This window comes from Elephas maximus, chromosome 14 (assembly GCF_024166365.1).
Source record: "Elephas maximus indicus isolate mEleMax1 chromosome 14, mEleMax1 primary haplotype, whole genome shotgun sequence".
Classification (NCBI taxonomy): domain Eukaryota; kingdom Metazoa; phylum Chordata; class Mammalia; order Proboscidea; family Elephantidae; genus Elephas; species Elephas maximus.
This window is the reverse complement of record NC_064832.1, coordinates 18,290,850-18,309,633: the sequence shown is the minus strand read 5'-3', so window position 1 is coordinate 18,309,633 and position 18,784 is coordinate 18,290,850. Positions and strand designations below refer to the sequence as shown.

At 39.8% G+C, this 18,784-nt stretch overlaps 1 protein-coding gene across 1 annotated transcript in view; it reads left to right on the top strand.

Annotated features, from left to right (window-relative positions):
* Positions 1-18,784, top strand: part of ALG5 (ALG5 dolichyl-phosphate beta-glucosyltransferase) — an 85,396-nt gene that overhangs the window by 6,244 nt on the left and 60,368 nt on the right. The window contains exons 5-6 of the mRNA XM_049853186.1: positions 2,089-2,181; positions 10,784-10,897. Of these exons, the coding sequence (XP_049709143.1) occupies positions 2,089-2,181; positions 10,784-10,897 (207 nt within the window). The remainder of the gene's footprint in view (positions 1-2,088; positions 2,182-10,783; positions 10,898-18,784) is intronic.

The following is an 18,784-nucleotide window of genomic DNA, read 5'->3' as shown; positions in this document are numbered from 1 at the left end:
CAGACCTCTTACGTTTCATGAGCCGGAACTTGGTGACATGGCCACCCTTACCTGCAAGGGAGGCTGGGAAAGTATGTGACAGAGAGGATTTAGACCAGTCGCACATCATCCCCTACTGCACACATTGTCACCACAGAATTAGGAGCACAAGAGCAAGTTGAGTAGGTAGCTAAAAGTGTCTACCACTATACTGTAAAAGGGGTGTGTGTAAAGGGTTATGGCTGCATTTGTTCATTGAGCATTTATCAACTTCAGACTATGTCTCAGACACTGGAAATACTAAGTTGCTCATAGCTACTTAAAGACAAAGCATTTCCAGTGTTTGATACAGACTTAAGTGGTGAGTGAGGTAACAGTGGAAAGGGACATATTGCTTTAGAAGTGCACGTTATCAGTGGAATTACACTTTCCTGTGGGAAGGGGGAGATAAGCATGAAAGCTGGGGCAAATGGTGTATGAACTGTTCTAAGCTGTCCTGAAAGGTAAGAAAGCTGGGAAGCAATGTTTTGAGAAAAGGCATAGATGTGTGAGCACATTGTGCGTTCTGGATAGCTCACATATTGGTGATTTACAAGGTCCTAATGTGACCACATCCTCAGGAGCTGGGGCTAGAAAAGTTAGGTAACGGCCAGATCTATACCCTGGTAAGGAACTCATACTTTATTCTTAAAAGCAGCTAGTTGTCACTGAAAGAATTTAAATTAAACATATGGGACGTATGATCGGATTTGCGTATCAGAAGATTATTCATATAACTTTGGAGAAAGAACTGGGGAGTCAGGCTAGAGACATGTAGACCCCAGAGTCAGTAAGATGTGATGATGATGGCATAGAGTTGAGAAGCATTTTAGACGTGGATTTGACGAGTTGCAGTAGATGGCAAACTGTGAATGGAAGAATAGGAGATGATTCTCAGGCTTTTAGCTTGAGCAGCTTGGCAGGTAGTGATGCCATTCCCTACAATAAGGAATATAGAATGAGCAGAAGTGGGTGGAAGAGGTGAGTAAATTCTGCATTTTTTGTATTTGATACATATCTAGGTGACGTAGGAGAGAAGTCTGGGCTATAGATGGACAAGTAAGATTGAAAACATGTAATGAGTAGTAACTGAAGCCACACAATGGCTCCCACTGTGAGAGTATATAGAGCGTAGAGAAGGTGGCTAAAGGCTGCCCATAAACTGCTCAGGTTTTACAACTTAGGGTCGTTGTGGGGATATCAGCATTTAAGGGACAAACTGAGGAGAAGGAGTCAGTGACGAAAACTGAAAAGGAATAGCTAGAGAAGGAGGGCAAACACCGGACGAAAATAATTTCACAATTGCGTGTGGAGATGATTGTCAAAACAAGAGGTTAAGTGATGTGGGAAAGCAAAGGTATGAGCCACATGACAGTGAATCGAAGAACAGATAGGTGGTGGAGAATGTAGGTAGCAAATATGAATGACATTGTACAACTTTGATTATAAATTAAAGAGTAGTGGCAGTTATTAAAATAACGAGGTCTGACGAAAGCTTTTCAGATGCTGGAGGCTCGATCAAGTTTGAGGTTGAGGAGCCAGCTGAGACAGAAAGATTGAAGATTGAGGAGAGAGGGACAAGTAATGGCATGGGTGGGTGGTCTCTGCTGAGAGAGAAGGGTTTGAATAAGAAGATCTGGGAGAAATGGCCCAGGATATGAGCAGCCTCTAGGGAAAAAGATAGGTTGCTGGCCAGAACAAGTAAACAAGTTGTGAAGTGTCAGGGGCCTGATCACAAGTTTGTATTGGACAGTTAGCACATGTATTTTATTTTTTTTAGCAGCTCAGTAGCTTAGGTAGAGAAGTCAAGGGAGAAAAATGGTCACTGTTTGTTTCGATGGTTTTTCTGTAGAAAATTGAACTGTGCTTCAACATAGTGAGTCACTGTTGAATCTTCACATCAGGAATTCTACAGTGCTGGGTCACAGATAACGTGCAGTGGGTATAAGCTAATCACAAGAAGGGGCAAACTGGAATAGCAGTTTTTGAGCCAGAATAAGAAACCTAGTTATACAGTTTATATACCTATCTTGGAATCCAATTGATTTTATTCTGACTTTAATTTGACAGGTAGCTTTTAAATATTGCCAGAAATATGGGAGTGACAAAGTACGAGTGATAACGCTGGTGAAGAATCGTGGGAAAGGAGGAGCTATTAGAATGGTAATATGTATTTTCATCATTTTTATCTAAAGTATAAAGGCAATTTGAATAATCTCTTTTTCAGAGTGTAGTACATGTATATCTGTAGGTTGGCTAGTTATGTACTAGCATTTCAAGTTATTGGAAACATTTTTTTATTCTAGATGAAGGTTTAGAGAACAAACTAGTTTCTCATTAAGCAGTTGGTACACATTGTTTTATGACACTGGTTAACAACCCCACGACATGTCAACACTCTCCCTTCTCAGCCTCGGGTTTCCTGATACCAGCTTTCCTGTCCCCTCCTGCCTTCTAGCCCTTGCCCCTGGGCATTTGTGCCCCGTTGGTCTCATTTTGTTTTATGGCCCTGTCTAATCTTTGGTTAAAGTGTGAACCTTAGGAATGACTTCATTACTGAGCTGAAAGGGTGTCCAGGGGCCATACTCTCGGGGTTTCTCCAGTCTCTGTCAGGCTAGTAAGTCTGGTCGTTTTTTGTGAGTTAGAATTTTTTTCTACATTTTTTTCCAGCTCTGTCCAGGACCATCTCTTGTGATCACTGTCAGAGCAGTCAGTGGTGGTAGCTGGGCACCGTCTAGCTGTACTGGACTCTGTCTGGTGGAGGCCGTGGTAGATGTGGTCCATTAGTCCTTTGAACTAATCTTTCCCTTGCGTCTTTAGTTTTCTTCATTCTTCCTTGCTCCCGAAGGGGTGAGACCAGTGAAGTATCTTAGATAGCCACTCACAGGCTTTTAAGACCCCAGAAGCAACTCACCAAATCAGAGTGTAAAACATTTTCTTTATAAACTCTGTTATGCCAGTTGAGCTAGATATTCCCCAAGACCACGGTCCCCACAGTCCTCAGTCCAGCAGTTCGATTCCTCAAGGAGTTTAGATGTGTCTATGGAGCTTCCATGACCTTGCCTTGGACAAGTTGTGCTGGCTTTGCCAGTATTGTGTGCTGTCTTACCCTTCACCAGAGTTATCACTTACTTATTGTCTATTTAGTGTTTTTCCATCCCCACCCCTCCCCACCTTGTAACCATCAAAGATTGTTCTTTTTTGTTTGTAAACCTTTTCATGAGTTTTTATAGTAGTGGTCTCATATGATATTTTTCTTTTTGTGATTATTTCATTCAGCATAATGCCCTCCAGATTCATCCATGTTATGAGATGCTTCACAGATTCATCGTTGTTCTTTATCGTTGTATAATACTCCATTGTGTGTATGTACCACAGTTTGTTTATCCATTCATCTATTGATGGGGATCTAAGTTGTTTGCATCTTTTTGCTATTGTGAACAATACTGCAGTGAATATGGGTGTGCCTATGTCTGTCTGTCTGACAACTTTTATTTCTCTAGGATATATTCCTAGGAGTGGGAATGCCGGATCATATGGTATTTCTATTTCTAGCTTTCTAAGGAAGTGCCATATCATTTTCCAAAATGGTTGTATCATTTTGCATTCCCACCAGCAGTGCATAAGAGTTCTCATCTCCCCGCAGCTTCTCCAGCATTTATTTCCTGTTTTATTGATCCATGCCAGTAATGCTGGGAGATGGCATCTCCTGTGGTTTTGATTTGCATTTCTCTAATAGCTAGAAATCATGAGCATTTCCTCATGTGTCTGTTAGCCACTTGAATATCTTCTTTGGTGAAGTGTCTGTTCATTTCCTTTGCCCATTTTTTAGTTGGATTATTTGTCTTTTTGTTGTAGAGGTGTTGGGTTTTCTTGTAGATTTTAGAGATTAGACCTTTGTCTGATTTGTAATACCCCAAAATTTTTTCCCAGTCTCTAGGTTCTCTTTTTACTTCTTTGGTGAAGTCTTTTGATTATCATTGTTTAGTTTTTAGAAGATCCCAGTTGTCTAGCTTATCTTCTGAAGTTTGTGTGTTGTTGGTTATGGTTTATATTCTGTTAATGCTGTGTATTAGGGCCTTTAGCATTGATCCTGTTTTATCTTCTATGAACTTTATAGTTTTGGGCTTTATATTTAGGTCTTTGATCCATTTTGAATTAGTTTTTTTGTATGGCGTGAGGTATGGATCCTGTTCCATTTTTTTACAGAGGGACATCCAGTTTTGCCAACCCCATTTGTTAAAAAGGCTCTTTTTTCCCCATTTGATGGACTTTGGGCCCTTGTCGAAGATCTGGTGACTGTAGGTGGGTGGATTTACACCTGGATTCTCAATTTTGTTCCATTGGTCAACATATCTGTCGTTACACAAGTAACAGTCTGTTTTGACTACTGTAGCCATATAGTAGGTTCTGAGGTCAGGTGGTGTCAGTCCTCCTACTTTAGTCTTTTTCAGTAGTGATTTACTTACCCGGGGCTTCTTCCCTTTCTGGAAACATTTGTTTTTTCCAGATAATCATTTAATTCAGTTCCGTGGGCATTTTACACACGCACGCATGCACGCACGCGTGCACACACACACACTTAAAGAGAAAATGCAGTATTTTATCATCAAGTATGTGAAACATATTCAGTAGTGGGTAATATAAAGAATTAAGCCGCAACACTGGATCCTAATTGTCTGGGACTCTAACGTGGAATTGACTGCCTAGCCTCTAAAACTCTACCACTTGTTACCCTGAAACTCTGTCACATATAAATGTCAGGATGCATTAATTATATGCCTGTTTCTTTCTTCAGGTACTTTGATGAATGCCTTAATAGCATTTTTTTTTCCTTTTTTTATTGTCCTTTAAGTAAAAGTTTACAATTCAAGTTAGTTTTTCATACAAAAACTTACACATACATTGGTATGTGGCCCTAGTTGCCCTCCCCACAATGTGACAGTACACACCTGTTCTCCATGCTGTATTTCCCGTGTCCATTCAACCAGCTCCTGTCCTCCTCTGCATTCTCATCTCTCTTCTGGGCAGGAGCTGCCCATTTAGTTTCCTGTGCCTACTTGAGCTAAGAAGCACACTCCTCACCAGTATCATTTTGTGTCTCATAGTCCAGCCTAATCTTTGTCTGAAGAGTTGGCTTTGGGAATGGTTTTAGTTCTGGTCTAACAGAGTCTAGGGGCTGTGTCCTCTGGGGTCCCTCCAGTCATAGTCAGACCATTAAGTCTGGTCTTTTTTATTAGAGTTTAAGTTCTGCACCCCACTTTTCCCCCTCCGTTAGGGATTCTCTGTTGTGTTCCCTGTCAGCGCAGTCATTGGTGGAAGCCAGGCTCCATCTAGTTCTTCTGGTGTCAGGCTAATGGAGTCTCTGGTTTATGTGGCCCTTTCTGTCTCTTGTGCCCATATCTTCCTTGACTCTTTGGTGTTCTTCATTCTCCTTTCCTCCAGGTGGGTTGAGACCAATTGATGCATCTTAGATGCCGATTGCTAGCTTTGAAGACCCAGACGCCACTCACCAAAGTGAGATGCAGAACGTTTTCTAAGTACAGTTTGTTGTACCAGTTGACCTAGATGTCCCCTGAAACCATGGTCCCCAGACTCCCGCCCCTGCTACTCTGTCCCTTGAAGTGTTTGGCTGCATTCAGTAAACTTCTTAGCTTTTGGTTTAGTCCAGTGGTGCTGACTTCCCCTGTATTATGTGTTGTCCTTCCCTTCACCTGAGTTAATTCTTGTCTACTATCTAGTTAGTGAATGCCCCCCTCCCGCCTTCCGTACCTTTGTAACCATCAAAGAATGTTTTCTTCTGTGTGGAAACATTTTTAATAATAATTTTATATATAAACCAAACCCATTGCCATTGAGTCAATTCCAACTCATAGCGACCCTGTAGGATAGAGTAGAACTGTCCCATAGAATTTCCAAGGAGCACTGGGTGAATTCGAACTGCCAGCCTTTTTGGTTAGCAGCTGTAGCACTTAACCACTATGCCACCAGGGTTTCCAATTATATATATATATCTTAAACCAGATCTAAAAGTACCGTGCTGTATCTATAACGTACTGGGTGATTCATAAAAATATGTTTATCTTAATCATTTGTTCAAAATGTTACCGTCTACTTCTATGTGCCTTTGATTTAGACACCAAATAATATTATGTGATTTCTTTGCAGTTTACAGAATGCTTTTGTTTACCACGTGAAGACACTCTGTTGAGCATGGTGTTGTGAACTAAAATGAATCTGATATGGGTCAGCCCTGATGAAATTTACAGTCTAATGGAAAAAATAACCATGTTCATAAGTAAAGAATAAAGTGATTGTACTTATGAGAGAGGTACAGATAAAGTGCTATAAAAATCCAAGAAAGAAGAGATTCTTTTTAGGTGAGGCATATTGTGTAGGAATAAAGATTTGCTGCACGTGAAAGAAAGCCAAATAATAGAGCCTTAGATGACTTAGAGGTTTATTGACTTCTCTCCCCCTAAAAGTAGGCAGGCCAGGGCTTGTTCAGCAACTTTATGGTATCAGCAAAGCCCCAGCTCCAAACTTGTCATTCCTCTTTCTCATACGGGCAAGGTGACTCCTGGAGCACCGCATGCACATTCCGGATGGGAGGGAGAAGGGTAGAGGGCAAAAGACACATGCCAGCTGGTTTGCCCTCTTCTAAGGGATTTTCCCTGAAGTTTCACGCAATAACTTTTCCTTATGTCTCATTGGCCACAATGGTGTCACGTGGCCACCCCTACTTCCAAGGAAGAAGTGGAAAGTGTTACGTTAGGGTTATGTTAGTAGGAAGAAGGGAAAAATAGATACTGGGTAGGTGGCTAATGGTCTCAGCCACAGGAGGAGAATAGCAAAGACTTCACACAGGGTGTGTCATTGAAGCCAGGCCTTCAACAGTAGTCAACACTGACTTCCACAGGAGGAAAATAGCAAAGACTTCACACAGGGTGTGTCATTGTAGCCAGGCCTTCCACAATAGTCAGCACTGGCTTCCACAGGAGGAAAATAGCAGAGACTTCACACAGGGTGTGTCATTGAAGCCAGGCCTTCAACAATAGTCAGCACTGGCTTCCAAAGGAGGAAAATAGCAAAGACTTCACACAGGGTATGTCATTGAAGCCAGGCCTTCAACAGTAGTCAGCACTGGCTTCCACAGGAGGAAAATAGCAAAGACTTCACACAGGGTGTGTCACTGAAGCCAGGCCTTCAACAGTAGTCAGCACTGGCTTCCACAGGAGGAAAATAGCAAAGACTTCACACGGGGTGTGTCACTGAAGCCAGGCCTTCAACAGTAGTCAACACTGACTTCCACAGGAGGAAAATAGCAAAGACTTCACACAGGGTGTGTCATTGAAGCCAGGCCTTCAACAATAGTCAGCACTGGCTTCCACAGGAGGAAAATAGCAAAGACTTCACACAGGGTGTGTCATTGAAGCCAGGCCTTCAACAATAGTCAGCACTGGCTTCCACAGGAGGAAAATAGCAAAGACTTCACACAGGGTGTGTCATTGAAGCCAGGCCTTCAACAATAGTCAGCACTGGCTTCCACAGGAGGAAAATAGCAAAGACTTCACACAGGGTGTGTCACTGAAGCCAGGCCTTCAACAGTAGTCAGCCCTGGCTTCCACAGGAGGAAAATAGCAGAGACTTCACACAGGGTGTGTCACTGAAGCCAGGCCTTCAACAGTAGTCAGCCCTGGCTTCCACAGGAGGAAAATAGCAGAGACTTCACACAGGGTGTGTCATTGAAGCCAGGCCTTCAACAGTAGTCAGCCCTGGCTTCCACAGGAGGAAAATAGCAGAGACTTCACACAGGGTGTGTCATTGAAGCCAGGCCTTCAACAGTAGTCAGCCCTGGCTTCCACAAGAGGAAAATAGCAGAGACTTCACACGGGGTGTGTCATTGAAGCCAGGCCTTCAACAGTAGTCAGCCCTGGCTTCCACAGGAGGAAAATAGCAGAGACTTCACACGGGGTGTGTCCTTGAAGCCAGGCCTTCAACAGTAGTCAGCCCTGGCTTCCACAGGAGGAAAATAGCAGAGACTTCACACAGGGTGTGTCAGTGAAGCCAGGCCTTCAACAATAGTCATCGCTGGCTTCCACTCACTGATTGGTAATTTTAAGCTGGACAGTAAATGAACCACTTCAACATAATTATCGCATTTAATCCTCCTCACAATCTCTCATGAGTTAGGTACTATTTTGGTTATAAAACCAAAACCAAACCCATTGTTTTTGAGTCAATTCTGACTCACAGCGACCCTACAGGACAAAATAGAACTGCCCCATAGGTTTCCAAAGAGCGCCTGGTGGATTTGAACTGCTGACCTTCTGGTTAGAGCTGTAGCTCTTAATCACTACACCATCAGGGTTTCCTGATTATAGAGATGAGGAAAATGAGGCATAGATAACTAAAGTAACTTACTTGGGGTAACGTATTAAGAGGTAGAGTGAAGATTTGGATTAGGCCAGTTTAACTCTATAATCCATGGAGAAAGATCTAAGAGAAGAGCATGCCAGTCATCAAACAGGAAAAGATAGATTGTCTGTATCTCAGGATATATGCTGGGAACAAAGAGTTTACTCTTACTGGGGTCACAGGATTTGTGAAAAGAAAATGGGATTGATACAAGATCACAGAGGGCCTTAAATCCATCCATTTGTTTTTTCACCCAGCATTGGAGTATCTGCTACACATGACACATACTTTATTAGAGATACTGAGATTAAAGACATACACCCTAAGTTTAGTAGGATGTCACAGTTTAGTAGGAGAGACAGATTAGAAAACAAGTACTGTACAATGTTATCTGTGCTCTGCAAAAGTATATGTAAAATATTGGCACCACACTCAGCCTGGGAGGATCAGAGAAGACTTCCCACAGGAGGTAAATTCTGAACCGAGTGTTCAAAGAGAATTAAGAATTACTTAGGCAGAGTGTCCAGAATAGCTTGGGGGAGAGGATGTTAGTCAGTTTTTGAGTCCACATCATCAGATGAAGTTGAAGCCATAAAATTGGCAATAAAGAGAGTGTAGAGAAAGATGAGAGCCAGGCCTTGGTGAAATGAGGAGGAAGAAAAATCACAGAGTAGTCAGAGGGGATAGACTATGGTTGTGTAGACCAGAAACAGAAGCCACTCATGTAGACTACCTTTCTAAGGAATTTGGCAGTGAAGTCAGGGTCATAGATGGTAACACAGGAGAGTAGCAGGCTCCAAAGAAGCCCTTTTTTTCCCCCAAGATGGTAGGCTTTAACAGATTTGAAGGCTAAGGGCAGTTTTCCAATAATGCTAAATAATAACCTTATTCCAAACGAAAAACCAAACTCAGTGCCTTTGAGTCGATTGCGACTCATAGCGACCCTATAGGACAGAGTAGAACTGCCCCATAAAGTTTCCAAGGAGCGCCTGGCGGATTCAAACTGCCAACCCTTGATTAGCAGCCGTGGCACTTAACCACTACGCCACCAGGGTTTCTAGTAACCTTATTATGTGTCATTAAATGGTTAGACATTTATTGATTTTTTTTTAATTTCAAACTAATAGCTCCAGATTTTGTACCTTGTAATGTTTTCACTTTTCTAGAACTCTGTATATATTGTTGAGATGTTTTGTTTGTTTGTGTTTCTACTTTATCCTCCATTTCCTAATGAGTGTTATAAAACACATCACAGACACTAATTCTGGGCTCATTAGGCCACAGAATAGCTAATCAGATCTCTGTCTACACTGTACGTGTCTTACCTATGTTTACACTGTTACATGTTATCAAAGTTGTATTTCACTGTAAAATTAAAAAAATTTTTATTTTCACTGTACCAAACCATAAATATATTTATACTTAAGAAACTGTTCCCTCAACTACAGCACAGAAATCGAATTGATGTGTGGCATATTTCTGTATGAAATATGTACTCTATAGCCATAATTTGCATAAGAGACCAGTCAGTTCAGAATTGAATGGCATAATTTTGCTAAGCATCGGGGGCCTTGAATGAAAAAATAGATTTGGATGCGTCCATACTTCCGAAGTTTTAATGATAGCCCAGACTTCTTTATTCAGCATCAATTTAAAATACTTCAGGTCCCATTATAAAGAATGGAAATCCTGGTAGTGTAGTAGTTAAGTGCTACAGCTGCTAATCAAAAGGTCAGCAGTTCATATCCACCAGGCGCTCCTTGGAAACTCTATGGGGCAGTCCTACTCTGTCCTGTAGGGTTGCTATGAATTGGAATCAACTTGACGGCAACAGGTTTGGTTTTTTGCTATTTATAAAGAATATTAAAGATCTATAATCTTATGATGTTTTTCACAGTGATGGTGTGTGTGTGTGTGCATTTACTTGTAAGTTTGTTCAGTCTGTCCATAAACATGTTCTTTGTATGCTGCCCTAGGTAGATCCTGACGCCTTGTAAACACTGTATGTAATGCATATATAATAAAAATATATTACCAGTAAATATTTTACATTTTTTATGCTCATTGATGCAGAATATCTTTTTAAGTTGTCCAAGTCTATTTTATTATCTTGCTATTTTCCGAAATAGTAGTATGACTGCATAACATTTTTAAAATAATGAAATAGGTGCATTTGGGAAGATCTTATCAATGCATTTTATTTTTAGTGAACCTTGGCTTCCTTTTGCCATTTCATACCTAATATTTTACTCTTTCGTATTTTAAGTAAAGCAGAACAGGCTAAAATGTACTTGAATTTAGCCATAATTTTAAGCAAATTTCTTTTACTTATAATTTTTAAATATAGGGTGTATTCAGTTCTCGAGGAAAAAAGATCCTTATGGCAGATGCCGATGGAGCCACAAAATTTCCAGATATTGAGAAATTAGAAAAGGGATTGGATGATCTACAGCCTTGGCCTGTGAGTATAAAAGTATAATTAAAACAGCAATTCAAAATTCAGGAGCTCTAAACTTAAATAGAAAGAAATTTATCTAAAAGTTAAAAAATGATTTTTTTTGTTGTAAAACCTCTGTATAAATGTAACAGGCCCACAGAAGAGCTAATCGGGTTGTTCTAAACATTTGACTCATTTTTTGAGATTCATTTGAGGATTAAAAAAAAAAAAAAAAAAAGTGCCATCTTATTTAAAATTCTGGCCATTTCTCTTGATTGCTAATTCCTTACTGTCTATCAGAGTTTTAGTATTATGCATATTCAGTTAAAGCTTTTATTTACAAGCATAACCAGACACATCCAGGTAAAGATGGTGAAATGAAACTAGACCATAAAATCTTGTTTTTGGTGAAACAAATAAAAAATAGTTTAAACAAAAAACCTAGGGCCCCCCCGCCAAAATCACAAGTAGCAACCACACAATTTCATGCCATAACTTCAAAAAGTAAAGGTTGAAAAAGAAAGAAATCCTGGTGTAATCCCATCTTTCAGATGTCATTGAGAGAAAGAAATTGAATTTACCAAGTCCTGAGCTTTTTTACCAGGCATCTCCCAGTTTGAATATAATCAGACTGAAAGAATGAATAAGTGTACTTAAAAAAAAAAAAACCATTGCCATTGAGTCGATTTCGACTCACAGCGACCATATAGGACAGAGTAGAACTGCCCCATAGGGTTTCCAGTGAGCCCTGGTGGATTTGAACTGCTGACCTTTTGGTTAGCAGCCATAGCTCTTAACCACTATGTCACCAGGGTTTTTTTAAGTACCCTTACATAACATCAAAGAATACACCTATATCCCAGAATTTCAGCAGAAGCAGGAAAAATTGTTAGGCCTCACCATTTTCAAGGGTTTAAGCTATGTTGGGGCCACAGATCCATGGGATTTTGATCCATGCTTGTATTGTACAAGCATACCCTTGTACAATACACTTGACAGAATCTTTACAGCATCAAGAAACCCAAGTAACCCAACAAAGCTGCACAGCTCCGGGAAGGAGAGTTCCCCTCTCTCCAAGCAAAATAGTCTAGATCAGAGGGGAAAAATAAGTGTCCCAAAAGGTAGGGTACCAAGGAGAATTCACCTATACTGTGCGAGAGCTCCCTGTGTTAATTAAGCATGAGAAAATGAAAAGAAATAAATGGCAACTATACCAGTATATTACTGCAAAAAAAAGAAAGGTGCACACAAAAGAAAGATAAACCCCATCTGAATGACAGTAATCCAAAGAAAAGAGTAAGGACTGAGCCTATGTGAATATTTGGGCTAAAGAAATAGTACTTATTGAGAATTAAGAATTCAGCAGCGCAAGTGTTCAAAGGTGAAATGACAAAACAACAGAATGATATTAATGGGAAATTATAAAAACTAAAGAAACAAATTGAGAGGAGTACACCTAGAGAGGCAACCAGGGTGTTAACCATAGTTACTTCTGGGAGGTAGAATATGGGGTGAGTTTTTGTTGTTATCCTTCCAGTTTTCTGGGTTTTGGTTTATGAGTTTTGAGTATGTCTTTTGTTGTTTGTTTTTTGTTATAATGAATAGGGACTATTTTAATAAAATAATAGTGGCCATCTTCAAAATGGAGTCTGATGGCGTAATGGTTAAAGAGCTCGGCTGCTAATCAAAAGGTTGGCAGTTCATGGAAAAACAGTTTAAACAGAGAAGAAAATATTCTTCAGTGGTTACGAGAGGGGGAAGGGAGGAAGAGGAGTTTTCACTAATTAGATAGTAGATAAGTTTTATTTTAGGTGAAGGGAAAGACAATACAGGAGAGGTCAGCACAACTGGACTAAACCAAAAGCAAAGAGGTTTCCTGAATAAACTGAATGCTTCAAAGGCCAGTGTAGCAGGGGCAGGGGTTTAGGGACCATGGTTTCAGGGGACATCTAAGTCAGTTGGCATAATAAAATCTATTAAGAAAACATTCTGCGTCCCACTTTGGAGAGTGGCATCTGGGGTCTAAAACTCTAGCAGGTGGCCATCTAAGATGCATCAATTGGTCTCAACCCACCTGGAGCAAGAAAGAATGAAGAACACCAAAGACACAAGGTAATTATAAGCCCAAGAGACAGAAAGGACCACATAAACCAGAGACTTTTATCAGCCTGAGACCAGAAGAACTAGATGGTGCCCGGCCACAACCTGACAGGGAACACAACAGAGAACCCCTGAGGGAGCAGGAGAGCAGTGGGATGCAGACCCCAAATTCTCTTAAAAAGACGAGACTTAATGGTCAGACTGAGACTAGAAGGACCCCGGTGGTCATGGCTCCCAGACCTTCTTTTAGCCCAAGACAGGAATCATTTCCAAAGCCAACTCTTCAGACAGGTTTTGAACTGGAATATGGGATGGAAAATAATACTGGTGAAGAACGAGCTTCTTGGATCAAGTAGACACATGAGATTATATTGGCATCTCCTGTCTGGAGGGGAGATGAGAGAGCAGAGGGGGCCAGAAGCTGCCTGAAAGGACACGAGGAAAGACGGGAGGGAAGGACTGTGCTGTCTCATTAGGGAAAGAGCAACTAGGAGTGTATTGCAAGGTGTATGTAAATTTTTGTATGAGAGACTGACCTGATTTGTAAATTTTCACTTAAAGCACAATAAAAAATTAAAAAAAAAAAAAAGTCAGTAACCAAGAAAAAAAAAAATGGCAGTTCAAATCCACCAGCCACTCCCTGGAAACACTATGGGGCAGTTCCACTTGTCCTATAGGGTCGCTATGAGCCGGAACCAACTTGATAGCACCTAACAAGAACAACATTCTCAAGATATGTCTGAGTGTGTACACTCACAGTACTTTTTCTGATAACTTGTAAGTTTCTAATTCTTTGGTAGCATTTCCTGTGGTATTTTATATTTGTTTAATTTCATGGTTTATGAATGGAATAATTCTATTCACTGTGTTGTTACTGTATATGTTAGGAATTTTAAGGAATTACCAGCATATGATTATGAGTAAGCTGTCAACCACAGCCTTGGTTTTTCAGCATCTGAAAAAACCCGTTGTCATCAAGTTGATTTCAACTCTTAACAACCACAAAGGACAGGGTAGAACTGCCCCGTGGGGTTTCCAGGGAGCGACTGGTAGATTCAAACTGCATTAATTTGAATTCAGTTTATTAAGCTTTATCAATATGCATCATATAACACTTTTTGGAGGAGATGGGAAGGGGACAGATAAATAAATGAGAGGGAATTAAAGTTCTAAAATTCATAGGTTTTGGATCAACCCAGTGAGAAATATTTTTGAATTGGGACTCCTACCTATTCCTGATTCTGACAAAGCTTATAAGCTATTGTGGTTATAGCTCTCTCAAAAGTCTGAAATAACATGCAAGGAGGTGTTGGAAGGAGTCTTCTAAATTACCTAATTCAGGGGTTGGCAGTCTTTTTGTTAAAGCTGTGCAGTCTCCATGGCAGTTACCCAGCTCTGCAGTCGTAACACGAAAGCAGCCATGGATGATATGGAAATGAATGACTATGCCTGTGTTCCAGTAAAGGTTGCATTTCAAACTAAGTGGACCATGGGCTATAGTCTGCTAACCCCTGATCTAACAAAGTTATCTATCCAGTGTTTGAAACTTTTCATACCTACCATTTTTCAGTCTCTGCTTATATAGCCCTGGTAATGGAAAGTGGCATTTTTATCTCAACTCAGGTGTCAAGTTCCTCCTTACAGTGCAAGTCTGTCTCCTTTTTGCTCACCCCCTCAGTTGGTTCTATCTTATTTTAGCCATACGAAACACTAATCCTACTTCTTCAGGACAGCTCTTTAGGGAGTCAAAGCTGGCTCCCATGTGTCTTTTCTGAGTTAAATGTCAATGATCCTTCCAGTTTTTAAACATAGCATATTTCTTTTACTTTTCTTACAATATTCCACTCTGAAGATGCTTCAGTTTGTGTGGGCTTGGTTCCCACATTACAGTATTGTCTCTTCATATGTGTGGCTGTTGAACCTTGTCTCCCTGTCCTTATACTGCTAGTTGTTTGTCTTTTTTTAAGAGGGTGTTGTTTCTGTGTTTCTTTTGCTTCGGATTGAAAGTGTGGCTCATGTTTGTTTATCCCTATTAAACATCAGCTTGTTAGATGGCAGTTTCTCAAGGCATAGGTTCTTATTCTGTATTTAATGCAGTTACTATGCCCTTCTCAAGTCTTGTAAGCACCGTTTGATAAGCATGTCTTACACATACTCCCCTAAGTCCTAATAAAAAGATTGGCTAGTTAGGAAAACAACGCAACTGAAACTTGGTTTCAAAGCAGTCGAGTCCTGTAATTACATGACTTGCTTACTAGATGGCACTAGTTGACTTAAACGTTTTTTACAGTATCGTTTAACTGGAGCTGTTTAAGTGGTTTCTGTAGTATATATTTCATTGCCCTCTCAGCTGATTTCGTTTTTGATTGCCACAGAAAGAAATTTGCTGCTGCTACTACTAATTTGTATTTCCTCCTAGAATAAATACCAGGTCACATATTCTAGTCTGATTATTCTTATAAAATGAGCTCAGAAAAGTTGCCTGCAATTCCTTCTCTGAGGATTATTGTTCTCTTAACTAAATGTACGTAATTTAAGTAGAGCTTTGTATGGCACACACAAGTAAAATAAGTTATTTATAATTCCAAATATTTTATTTGCATTATTTTTTTCCATATCTTTTTTTAATGCACAAAGCTTTTCTCCCAGCTTTTCAAGTTCCTAACCAGTGGTTATTCTGCCTCTTTTTAAAATATATGTTTGGTTTATAGTAATTTTCCTAAGCATCCTTATATGGCGATCATTTATTCAGTGGCTTAAAGTATTCAAAATAGAATCAAGAATCCCTGAAGAGAGATTTGTGAACAGGGGAAAGTCTACCCCATAATCATAGTGCAATTCCTCAGCCGTGACTTGGACCTTAAATATTCTTGTTTTAGACATAGATTCAGCAGCTTAGTTTTTAGGAATTTAAGCCCACAAATGGTTAGAAGAACAGATATGAAATAGATGTGGGATAGAATTACATTTTTAAAAACTATAGGAAACAGGCATTGACCACACACACATACAAAATTCATTCTGGAGGGGTTTCTTACTAATGACCCTGAATGTTCCTTTGTCTAATCCTCAGCCGGTTGCAGTTTTGGCACACCAACATTTCAAATGCATGTGCGTGGTTTGGTTGTTTCCTTAACAAAGGAACATGCCATTTACTGCTTCCTTTTTTTCTGTGGCCCCCTGGGCAGGTCTAAGAGACTAATAGGGAGAGAAGATAACCTCTGAATATGTGGGTAGAAGACCAGGCCTCCAAAAGAGGCCCCTTAACTTACAGATCATTTGTGTTTTAGACCAGGCAGTTTGCTGAGATCTTTGTGAAAATTAAATAAGAATGAAAGACAGGGCTGACTTGAAAGTATTGAAAAGAGATGGAGTATATATAACAAAACTTTGAGGACAGCCTGTCTCAGAAATCACAAAGCTTCTGCTGCATGTTTGTTCCCAGACGGCTGAGAAGGTGACTCAGGACTAGAGCTGCCTACCAGCGCAGGTGTTTAATGCCAGCAAATCTGGTTTGGAGGTGGATGTCTTCTAGAATAGGGGAACAGCAAACGTTTTGTAAAGGGTCAGAGAGTAAACGTTGTAGGTTTGCAGCCCACTTGTGGTGGTCTCTGTTGCAACCTTCTTTTTGATTTTTTCCTGTTTTTTTTTTTAAATAGCCCTTTAAAAGTATAAAAACTGTTCTTATCTCACAGGCCGTTGAAAAACAGGCAGTAGACTGGATTTGCCTCATGGGCCATAGTTTACCAACCGTTGTTCTAGAAGATTGCAGTCTTAATCGTAATTTATGCTAACCACGGAATTTCCAGAAACTATGTGTCTCCCTGATTATCAAGAGGAGATACTCTTAATTTAAAAGGTAGAAAATATATAAGCTTTAAAGTTATTTATATCTGAAAAGATTAAAATTCTGGCTCTTAAAGACATATCCTGTTATGCAGGAAACAGGCTCATGTGGAACTGTTTATCGCTAGTGATGAGACAGACTTAGGTAAGTATTGCTGAATTAGTCACCACTGTCTGTCTCCTTGGAATGTGAGCTTCACTAGAGGAAGGACCTTTCCACTGCATCTCAGGTGCCTAGAATCCAAAAAAAAGAAACCCTAGAACAGGCTCAGGTAAATAGCAGATGTGAACCAGGGCACATTGCTGTGAATCACTTCTATGGGAAAAGCCACGTATTACATGACAAATTATAGTCACAAAGGATACCCAAAAGATAAATTCTTACAAGGGGATATGTGGCTAAAACAAGCTAAATTTACATAACTTTTCATCTGAAATTTAGGAAAATACTATGAAGAGGTAGATGGTTACCCAGTTAAAAAACGCTGCCAATGTAGCATTCAAATATATGATAGGTTTTTGTTTTGCTTTTATTTTTCTTTAAAATGCTTTTTTTTTTTTTTATTGTAAAAGCAACTTAAAAGCGTTGTAGAAAGGTAGAAACAGCCTAAAGGGAGAGAATAATCAACCATATCTTATTACCCAGAAATAATTACTGTTAATACTTTTTTATGACCAATAACACCAAAAGCATAAAGACTCACAATGAAATAATTCGTACTAAATAAGAAAACTTGAGAAATTACTCAGATGATCATCCCCTTATCTTTAAACAGATGTCAGCATGTATGTCTATCCCATATAGATAAATTTGGCTTTTTTTTTTCACTGTGAATTTTAAGCATTCCCAAAAGTAGGGTGACTAGTTACTAAACTCCTGTGCACCCATCTTGAACAGTTAACAGCATTTGGACATAATTCATCACCAATTTTTTAAAGAAAATTTTCTTATAGTAAGACTTTTATTGTAAGTTGCTGTTGAGTTGATTACAACTCACAGCAGCCGCCCGTGTGCAGTGTCGAATGGCTCCAGAGGGTGTTCAAGGCTGTGACCTTCTGAAAGCAGGTACCTGGCCTGTCTCCCAAGGCATCTCTGGGTGGGTTAGAACTGCCAACCTTTCAGCTAGTAGTCAGTGCCTAACCATCTTCTCTGTGCCACCCAGGGACATAGTAAGGCTACTTGGAGAAAACCTTTATAATTGCTGCAGTGCAAGCAAATTCAGGAGACTGGCCCTTCAGCTTTATAGCTCTAATTTGATTTCAAATTTAGTTGTGGCCACAACTTGAGAAGCTATTTTATACCAAGTGACATGTGAGCTCATTTTAACTATAACATCTTCATACAAATGAATGCTGCTTATAATAAAGCCTTTTTGTACTGTAATAATGAACCTTTCATCAAATGGAAGAAAAAAAAAAAAGAATGTGTGTTGTCAAATTTATCTGTTTGGCCTGTGCAAACTGATAAATATTTTTATAGAACAAGTTGAAAATACAGATGAAAAGCTTTTAAATCGTTTATATCCATTGACCTAGCCTTCATTGTGGATTGCACCTCAACATAGAAATCCTCACAACTGGACCAGTAAGCCACATCATAGTAAATGGAGAAAAGATTGAAGTCATCAAGAATTTCATTTTACTTGAATCCACAGTCAATGCCCATGGAAGCAGCAGTCAAGAAATGAAACAACGTACTGCGTATTGCATTGAGCAAATCTGCTTCAAAAGACCCCTTTAAAGTGTTAAAAAGCAAAGATGTCACTTTAAGGACTAAGGTGCACCTGGCCCAAGCTATGATGTTTTCAGTTGCCTCATATGCATGTGAAAGTTGGACGATGAGTAAGGAAGACCAAAGAAGAGTCCATGTCTTTAAATTATGGTGTTGGCAAAGAATATTGAAGATACCATGGACTGCCAGCAAAACAAACAAATCTGTCTTGAAAGTATAGCCAGAATGCTCTT